The sequence below is a fragment of the Diabrotica virgifera genome, chromosome 1, assembly GCF_917563875.1.
Source record: "Diabrotica virgifera virgifera chromosome 1, PGI_DIABVI_V3a".
NCBI classification, from domain to species: domain Eukaryota; kingdom Metazoa; phylum Arthropoda; class Insecta; order Coleoptera; family Chrysomelidae; genus Diabrotica; species Diabrotica virgifera.
This window is the reverse complement of record NC_065443.1, coordinates 305,260,341-305,271,281: the sequence shown is the minus strand read 5'-3', so window position 1 is coordinate 305,271,281 and position 10,941 is coordinate 305,260,341. Positions and strand designations below refer to the sequence as shown.

Below are 10,941 nucleotides of genomic sequence, written 5' to 3'. Positions count from 1 at the left end.
ATATTAATGTTATGTCAAAGAGTAACAAGGGCAAAAACATGCACTAATTCGATATTAATAGTAGTGACATATGTCATTAATTGTCACAAATTACTGTTGATAGTGGAGATTTAAAGTGGATGTCGCAAATTTTTGTTTATTTCTTACTGTTATAACTAAATTAAAGTAACAGGGGCTGCAGTGAAGAATAAGATTCATCCATGGCAACCGAAGGTAAGTTAAAACATTTCTATATATGATATAAATGGCTAAATATGATGTCGTGTTCCCTTAAATAAAATGGGCGTTTGTGAAAATCCCAGTACCTGTTTCTTAATTTTTTCGTCTAAAGCAAAAGCTATTCGTGAAATAAGCTGTAGAAATTGATTAATAGGTCTTTAAATACATTGTTTAGCAATATATGAGTTTGTGAACGAAGAGTTGTATCCTAGTTGTACAACTAAAATATTCTAAATTACAATTTTCCATGTCAAATTAAACATTCCAACTATAATGAAAATATTAGGATAAAGTATAATCTTTTGATCTTACAATTCTATTTCAAGCAACTAAAGAAATATATAGATTTGTTTTATATAATAAAGGTGTTCTCTGTTGAGTATGTAAAAGGAGGTCAATACCTTACAAAAATAAACAATAAGTAAATGGTTAATAAAATCAAATATGTATAGGTTTTTAATTATAAGGTTCTAACTAGATGGGCTGTGCCTTTTTGAAATCCATGAGACTTAAAGTTGTGAGGTCAACCTTAGCTAGCACCACAAAGACAATCATGAAGATCCCTACCCTGGCTGGCTCTTCTCGTAGGTAGTTTGGCTAATCCCCAAGTCAAACAATGGTGACAAGAACAATCACAAGGGAGATCATTCATAACACAAAAATTTAAATATTTTATTCAGTAAATACATAAACTTGACTCTATGTTACAGCAAGTCCTGTATAAAGTGGCTGAAGGCCTAAAAATGACCCAAGGTCGAAACAACATCACTTAAAAGACTGAAGGCCCAATGGAAAAAGATGGCTAAAGGCCTTACTATTAAAAAAATGTCCTTATCAAATACTTAACTTGCTGTGCAGGGCTGCTGGATGGAAAGTTGGTGGAAATCAGCAGAAGTGCAGTAAAACCAAGCTCTCAAATTGTTTAACTAGGACATGGGTCACCAATTAGCGGACTGCAGTCCGCATCCGGACAGTGAGCTAGTTTTGTGCGGACTGTCAATAAATTCAGAATGTACCTAGTGCTTGGCAATTTTGAAAATGTTTGGCCATGAAATTGTGTACTATGTTTGGCTCAACTTATGTGTGCGAAGCCGCTTTATCAATAATGAACTTTATTAAAAATCGGTAGAGATCTCACTTTTAGAATACAAAGATTGCAATGGGCCGGACATGTGATAAGAATGGGAGAGGATAGGCTACCAAAACGAGCACTGAATGCTAGAATGCAAGGAAAGAGGTCGATTGGGAAGCCACGAAAGCGCTGGGAAGACACAATAAACAGCGATGCACAAGCCATTTTAGGAGTCCGTGTATGGAGAAGAGCAGCCACAGACAGGCAAGGGTGGGGGCAAAAAATAAATGAGGCCAAGGCTCAATTTGTGCTGTAGTGCCGTAGAAGAAGAACACTTTAACAGATGAATATCTCAACTCCCTGATGAGACTCAGTTGCACTAAACTCACTCCAAACTTCAGACAGGTAGTACATAAAATGTCATTTTTCTCTCTGATAATTTTTATTTTGTAAAGAGTTTTCCCCCTTATTGTTATACTTACTAATCATTAATTTTGAAATTAAGTAAGCTGTAATATAAAATTGTCATGTTTATTTTTATATTCATTTCCTCTCTACTATATGTTAAGTAGGAGTACTTTTCAGATGTGCATTTAATTAAAATAATTTTCAGATTTAATAAGTTTGCAACAAACACCTTGCATTGAAACTAATGTAGAGAAGATAACATGTTAATTAGCATTTTGTACTATGATTATTTATTTTAAGTACTATACTTATATAATGTCTAAAAACTTCATTAGCATTCAAAATATAAATTCCTAATTTTTAAAATATTTTCAGTAATAATTTACAATACTGCTGTTTTCAAAATATACTATAGTAACATCAAAACAATACACAATGAATTTATATTTTATTTATTGTACCAGGAAAACTTACAGAACAGTATGCAGTAACCATAAAACAATCAGATATTATTAGTTTTCCTTTCCATATTAGTCCATGTATGAGACCACTTTCGTATGAAAAATGTTTCTGACAAGATTTCTTTGTGGATTCCTGTTCAAAAATGTCCCCTTTAAGCAAATCAGAAACCGGGTGAAACAATTAAGTAAATTCAAAATTACTTTTTTGTCTCGAAAAATGTATTTTTAGGTTTCTTAGGTAATTATAAAAAATAAAGCTCTCTTGTCATATTTCTGAAAAGTTGATAGTTTTTGAGTTATAAGCGATTTAAAATCTGAAAAATGCGAAAATATGCATTTGCGATGCTTGAAAACTTTTAAGTTTTAATAAAATGACAGATCTTTTTTATTTAAGACGACCCAAAAATGCTAAAAACATATTTTCACGGGCAAAAAAGGTGATATTTTGAATTAGTTAAAAAAAATATCAAACAATTTCTGCCCAAAAATTTTGCCCGGCACCCTTCTGATTTGTTTATAAGCGATATTTTTAACAAGACTCCACAAAGAAACCGAATCAGAACAGTCAGACACAGGCAGCATAAATCCGGACCCCGAAAGTGTCGTAGGTTTTCGAAACGGACCCTCAGGGAAACTAATTGGTGACCCCTGAACAAGTAGATGAGTCTTCTTCCACGACTCCTTCTACCCTGTATTCTTCCTTGTATGAATGTAGCCTGTTTGTGGATTAGTCAGTTGCTTTTGCATAGATTTGGAATGCAGCCTGGTGGAATTGATAATGTATTACCAGTCCATTTTTCTTTTCGGGACAAGACCCAAGTTGTAGTAAAACATATAGATCTAAAAGATCTTATTGCTGCGAAGATGATTAAGCACAGAGAAGGCATGTTCTCTTCTAAACGAAATATTTAAACATTGACCAATTGATTAAAGATTCTGACCAATAGAAACCTACAAGAATAAAAATTACAGGGGGAATTTTTTCGATAATTTCCTGTCATTAAGTATTACGTCAGATGCCCTTATTTGCTATGCAAAAATGAACATTCAGTGACATTAATGACAATTAATGTTTTACAACTTATCAAATAGAACACCATGAACAGGTTTAGCAAATGATTTAAGAAACAGTTTCATTAATGAAATAATCTTAGATAGCAAATTACACTCGGGCTCTTAAAAATTACTAATTTGTTTTGCCCTCGTGACACTTTGACATAATTTAAACCTCTCAAGTGTCTCACATGTCTCACTGGGGATACAAATCAATAATTTTAGAGCTCTCGTGTAATTACTACTCCAAATTTTGATGTATGGATATTGTAATGGTGAGATACTAGGGGTATTGAAAAGTTGGTAGACAAAACAAAAATAAAATGTTAGAATTCGAACCCATTATTTTGGGTTTTAGGATAAAAACAAAAGAATAAACAAAAATAAAGGGTTGTTGTAGTAATATAAATTATTTATAAACAGGAAGAGGGAATAATTGGTAGAAAATTAGGGAAATATAAAATACAGAAACTGTTATAGTAGACTCGGAATTTGGCTAGAAAATTTAAACTGAAAATACCTAAAGAAATTTAGTTTGGCAACATTGTATGAAGACCAAGTCTTCTCCGATATCAACAGGACAGTAATTTAGTCCAGACAAATTAGTATATTTTTAACCAACAAAAATGAGTTTTACCAACAAATATGAGATGTTTTAACCAAATAATGTTTCAAGTACCTATCATGTGCAAAATAATTTTCAATTCGGTGCCGCTAATAAACTTGCTTTTTTTGTCTTTAAAAGTATAAACATAGTTTAATTTCTCCTACTTAATAGTTATCATCCAATTATTTTACCTGTACTAATACGCAAGTATTTAGGTACTGGAAGTTCTAAAATGACTAATTTCCAATTATTAATGGGATGTTAAAATACCTGCATGTACTTATCTTTAAAGTGGCTACTGGAAATTCTTTAATATTTATACCAAACATTGATACCTCCACTTTTTTGCACATTCTGACTGAATTACGTTTCTATTATACCTACGTTATATTATAGAATGTAAATAATATGGTATGATAGGATGTTGTATTAGCTGTTTTCATTTCTTAGTATGTGTATTCTTATTATTATTATTTGTTGATTAATTGCTTCTGTTTTATTAAACTTATTAATATTTTCATCTTTTTTGACATATATTCATTCCTTGGCACTGACGCAGTCCTTATCATTATAGTGATGTGTACCTACAGTGTGATGGTCTTAAGGCCAGATATATCTATCCTTGGCGGCATGACAGAGTTTGCCAGTGTTATTTATTCCTGTTGCTCAAGCTCTTACCCCCAATCTTTTCTTGGATAATTAGTTAAGGGAATGCATATATTTTCCCTCTCAGGATATGGCGCAGGTATCCAATGTTTCATATGTTGATCAAGTTGAGTAATTCTCTTTCAGTATTTGCTCTTATTTATATATAATATAATAAAATTTAGATGATAGAATCCCTCTAAATTTCTCCTTCTGGTAAATTTCATGATTTTGTACTTCTAGTGGCTTATGCTAAGTCCTACTTTTGAATTCCATTCTGTAACTACAGTCAGAGCTTGTTTCATTCTATCTCTGACTATGCCATTAAATTGGCTGTGTGCTAAGCTGACCAGGTGATCCGCATAACCCAGGAGATAATATCTGGCTTTGCTGAGTCTATCTATTAACCGATCTATGACCAGATTCCACAAGAGAGGAGATAAAACTCCCATCTGCGGATAGCATCTGCTTACATGTATCTCCCAGTAATGTTGTCTGCAGATTGTTTTGTCTATTCCTTTTAGATGAATCACCCTTGTAATTGCTTCGTTGGAGGTTTTGTCGATTACTCCCTCTATATAGAAACATGTGCATAACATCACCTTTTGGTTTTCCAGAACACACTCCACCTTTTGCATGAGATGATGAACTGCAGTTTCTGAAGAGAGGAAAGACTCCTGCTCGATATGCATACTGTCCCTAATTTATTGGACTTTCAACCAATACCCTATCCCTAATATGACTATTGAGCAGTTTTTCTCTTCAATACGAATGACATCAGACTTATTAGCTTCAGGAACTTAGCGTTCTCCAGTCCTACTTTGGCAGGTTTATATATAAAAGTCACCCTTATTAGCCACCATACTTTTGCCATGTACCTCGGCTAGCCTGCAGTTTCATACATAATTTTCTGTACAGAAGATCATTTCCCTTCTGTAGAAGAATTGAATAAATCCCGTCTGGGACCATTGTTTTATACTCATTTGTTTATTCTTCATTTAATTTTGTAATTATTCGTTATGGATGGTATCCAGTCCAGTTTGTTGTCATGTGTCTAGTGCACCTTGAAAAGTTCTTTCAGGGCATCTTCACCATTCAGAGTGTATTCACCTGACTCCTTTTGGAGTGAGGGAATACTTATCTGAGGGTTCTTTGAGAGAACTTTATGAAGCCTTTGACATTTCTGCAATCTATTATATCTTTTCGAAATGCCTTCTCCGTGATCATCTTCTCAGTTCCATATTAAATTCAATTTTTCCATGCCTTAAACCCCTATGTATTTCAAATGGTGTTGACAAGTCGTTCTGAATTTTTACTGCGGCTACATTAAATTCTTGCGCATTTTAGAAAATTGCTCATAGTGTGAAGATCTGGTTAACAGCTGAACGTCCACGCCTGAAACCTGCCTAATATTCTTCTAGGAACGTTTCGGTACAAAACTTCAATCTCTGATGAGAGTATTTAGGAGAGTTATTCCGCGTTAATTAATGCGTTCTAGTTGGTTCCCCTTTTTTGCGTAACGGGAATGTTAAGCCTGTAGCACGCCTATGGATAAAAAATATACTTGGTGCTACTTAACTTTCTGATGTACCTCGGTAGCTCTAAGTCTTCAGAGACCTAGGGGTGTGGATTCTTAATAGATGTTAAATAAAATTGAAACTCGAAACGCTCGGGGGGCGCCATAATTAAAAAAGAAAATATAATATATGCTTACTTATATAAAAAAAAATATAAAACTAAGAATGCCGGCTACTTGAAATATCTGTACTTACCGTTGGCTACTTTCATGCGTGATTACTTTATAAGAAGGATAGGGATTGGTAAAGAAAATCTAATAATAATTAAACACAATTCTTACTTTATTGAAACAAATAAAAATTTAGCAAAGTTGTTAAAAAAAGTCTTTAATCATTTTACTAATTGGCGAGAAACGTAAGAGTTCAACAATTAAAAATAGCGCAAGTACCATGTTGTGATCCATAGTCCATCCATGCGGCAGTTAGGGTGTTAAACATTGTCCTGATGTTACAGCACATTTGTTGTCACGGCACATAACGACACTCATTTTGACAGATAAAGTACAGCTATTAATTATATTAGAGATGAAATTCCATTGTTCGTTTATTATATGCAACACTTGGATACTATTATTATTATTATTATTGTTATTAATTAAACTTAATTAAAAGAAACGAAGAACTTTTCGACAAAAGAAAACCAATGGATCAGTTTAATCCATCACTAGAAACACAAAATACGGTCGAGAATTTTCACTCTACGACAACAGCAGCCACTTAAGCCTACTTCGGCCCTGGAACAAAACCGAACTGAACTAAATACAAACAACTATCTCCATTGAACTATTATCAACAATTTTCTCCGTCAGCAAGGCAAAGAGCCTGCTGACGGAAAAGCACCAGCTTCTTACTCTGGACTACCAGAACTGATCTCTCTTCTAGACTACTCCGAACTGATCACGAATACACTTAAAACTCCCCTACAACCCAAAACTCATTCGATCTCCCCATTTTTCTATCCTACTCAACCATGTCCGGTTTTACCAATCAAAAAATTAGTCAATTTCCACTCTTCATTTCAAAACGAATAGAAAAGATTTAAGCAAATTTCAACCACGCCCTCAAAAGCAATAACTCTTTCTCTCGCAAATAGGACTAAACCAAACGAAATTCTGATAGTTATATCTCAGCTCAGTATTCTCCCAGGCGTTTTCGCTACGTTCGCAATATTGCACAAGGCGAACTTGTATTACATAAACACACTCAGAGCCCTTATCTCTGCAAAGGAATTCACAACATAAACAAATCAGCTCCAAAACATCATATTCCAGTTTCACAGTCGCCAAAAATATATTAGTAAAAGATTTACGAGTCCCGATTCTTTTGGCGGTATAAAACATATCGAGGTCCCTCGGATAAAAGAGATATGAATATCCATGAGAACACAAGATCAATCCAACATTGTGAGAAACGAATTACGTAATACACTGAAACACAAACATGATTAACGGACTGAGTATACAGGGTGGAGCAAAAATAATAATGACTTTCGGACCGTTACAAGCCTAAGCTCCGTTCCTCAGGCATTTGATCCTCAGACCAGATTTTACAAACTATTTTTTTCAACACATTGGTGATCTGCTCCTTCCTCATAGTGTTTAAATAACTCTGCTGCGATACCAGCGATGTTATTTGACTTTGTAGTAGGACGTGCGATAATCTTTAAAGATCCACAAAGGGAAATCAAGGGAATTCAAGCAAGATCTAGATCGGAGTAGGTATAAGTCAATATGCAAATAATTGATATTACGACATTCAAAGAATTTAAGAAATCCATTAATGGAACCAGAAATCGAAGGTACTCTAACAGGCAATAGTGTTTAATATCTGAAGCGAATAAAATGAAATGAAAACATCTCCTATAAGACAATTTGATACATTGATAATACTAAACACATTGTTGTGACCACCGGAATTATGGTATAAAGGTTGGTTGAATGACGGAAAACCGTGAAAAATGAAAAGGGCATCGGAAAGGTCACTTATGATATCACGATACTTATATCAGATTAAGTGCCAACAAAAAGACGAAAACAAATAAAACGTGTTTTTCCGTCTGCCTTTGCTCCATATTTCGATTTGGGTTTTCCAGAGATAACAAACAAAAAACAGAGTGTTTATTGATTTTCTATATTACTCCACATATCTCGTGTCTTAAGCACCGAATCCTAAATTTATTTACAATGGATAATTTCGTCTTTTATCTGTTCATAAACAGGAGCAATTATATTTCCATGTTAGGTCATTAAGCTCCACACAAATGGGTTTTTTGTTAACCCCAATTTCACAGCAATCAAAAGGAGTATTAAAAACCAACCTCAGTAGCGCCGGGTCTTAAAATATATTGCCCTGTTTTGTGCAGTTTTGAAAAAAATAACACTTTTTCTTGTATAGTCTATAAAAATGCTAAAGATTCATTTAGACAAGGCGAAAACGGCGGGTTCGAAGGGAAAAATATTCCCATGAGATTTTTTTGCATAATCACATTCGTGAGACATCCCAGAATAAGGTTCAAGAAGTCGCCCAAGTGAAAAGTGGGCCAATTTTTCTTTAACATTTTTTTTAATCAAATTGCAAGAATCAATATTTTTGTCCCGAACAATTTTTTATTTAATTTTTTGGACCATTCTGGACAAAAAAGGTATCTTATAATTTTTCTCTAAAGTTGATCGTTTACGACTTATAAGCAATTTAAAATTGAAAAAAACAAAAAATGGCGATTTTCAAGGCTTAATAACTCGGTTAAAAGTTATTATTATGAAAGTCAATATATGACTAAATCAAAGTTTGAAGCCCCCCCTACAAGATCCTGAAGAAATTTTTGTCATTATTTTATTACTAAGCTGTTATTTTTAAGTAATAATAATAAGCGCCATGCACGTGTGCGGGGCTGTAAATGCTGAGTGCGAGAGAGAAGCTATTCCAGCAGTCCAATTGTGCATCTTACTCGCACTCACATTTACAGCAGCGTCAATACGATACAACCACTCATTGTTATTAATTAAAAATAACAGCTTAGTAGTAAATTAATGAGACAGATTTCTTCAGGATCATGTAACGGCGACTTTAAACTTTGATTTAGTCACTTTCTGACTTTCAAAATAATAATTTTTGACCGAGTTATTAAGCCTTAAAAATGGCCATTTTCGCGTTTTTCAAATTTTAACTTGCTTATAACTCGAAAAAGATCAACTTTAGAGAAAAATTATAAGAGACCTTTTTTGTCCAGAATGGTCCAAAAAAACCTAAAAAAATATTAGTCCGGGCCAAAATATTGACTTTTGCAATTTGATTAAAAAAAATTGTTAAAAAAAAATTGGCCCACTTTTCTCGTGGGCGACTTCTTGAACCTTATTCTGGGATGTCTCACGACTGTGATTATGCATAAATATCTCATGGGAATATTTTTCCCAACGAACCCGCCGTTTCCGCCTTGTCTAATTACCAATACCAGGTATTCGTGTTCATTAATTCCTAGTAAATGTAAAATAACTTGAGGGTTGAAATGAAAATGGTTTTTATAAAGAACAAAATAATAATTAATGACTCGATAATAAAGGAATTGGTAATAGCTGGTTATCGTTTGTTGGTGTTTTCCAAAACCATCAGGTTCTGTCTACGTTATGTAGTTAAAAGTTAGACAAATAATGTATGTACAGTACAATTCCTCTTAACCAGTCACTTTAATAAATCAGTGTAGTACCACATACACAAATAATTATTTTTTCAAAAAGTCTGTAACTTTCTTCTGTTTTTTAACCTTTAAAAAATTTCTGATTGAGATAATCCTTCATTTTTACCATAAGGTCTAATGCTGTTGACTCATGTCGCTGCTCAATGTATTCTATTGGAATTTTCATTGCAATTGTGGTTTCTTCACGAGAAACCGTTTTCTCCTCTTCATCGTCACTATTCTTATCATTTTTCTCTGATTCTTTGGTTGCTAAAGTTATGATTTCATCATCATTCAAAAATTCATTTTTGTTACATTTTATTGTTCGACTTTCCACATCTTCTAGCTGTAATGCTTGTAGAATCGGTTTGTTTTCTTTATCTTTAGTTCCTGCAATATTCGAGAATACAACTAGATTCTCAACATCTAGCCAATCGTCATTTTTGAGTTCTAAACAATTTCTCACTTACGTGTTAATACTCAGGAAAATAAGCTAGAAATAGACCATGTTCGGGACACTCAAAGATCCAGGTAGCTGACTACTTTTTTAGTTATTGTAGACCTATAGGAAGAAAACCTACCTGTTTCCTGCCTAGAGTTCGCGTCCGTTTTTTAATTATTAACAATTTAGTGCAAAAATCGCGATTTTTTCGATTTTTTGCAACCCATTCAAAAGCTAAATATTTGATATAAAATTACAAAATTTCATTTTTTAGAACATTGGACCTTCAAAATGCCGATTTTTCTAAGTTAAAAAGTTAATTTGCTGCTACGCAAAGTGCAAAATAAGTGAAAATCGTTAATTGTTAATAACTTTTACTAAAACTACCTTAGAACTTTAGTGTTTCACCCAAAGTTGGGTATTGGGGTACTTAACAAATCCTCAAAATTTGAGACCGAGCCATTAATTTGTTTGAGTTAGTCTATTTGTTTATCCCAGAGACCTTTATTTTGCATAACATAAGACAGAAAATAATGAAGATAGGGCAATTCTGCGTATACCAAATGAAAGTAGAAAACTGATGCTATCAAAATTACCAAAAAAAGATTATCTAATATAGTCAAAAATCCTAATTCCAAATTTTTGAAATTTTGTAGTTTATAAACGTTTAGAATAACTTTAAAAATATTGTCCGTAGAAAAAATCCTTTTACATATTAGAAAAGCTGGTAGGTCTGGATCCCGCGTATGAAAAAAAAGTTGATTGATAGCAAGCTGAAAATTTG

At 33.4% G+C, this 10,941-nt stretch overlaps 1 protein-coding gene across 2 annotated transcripts in view; it reads left to right on the top strand.

The window, feature by feature from the left end:
- Window positions 1-31: 31 nt before the first annotated feature.
- Window positions 32-10,941, top strand: part of LOC126885824 (protein Fe65 homolog) — a 162,284-nt gene continuing 151,374 nt past the window's right edge. For both annotated transcript variants that reach the window (XM_050652586.1, XM_050652578.1), the window contains exon 1: window positions 32-213. In XM_050652586.1, coding sequence (XP_050508543.1) covers window positions 201-213 — 13 coding nt within the window. In that variant the 5' untranslated portion in view covers window positions 32-200. The remainder of the gene's footprint in view (window positions 214-10,941) is intronic.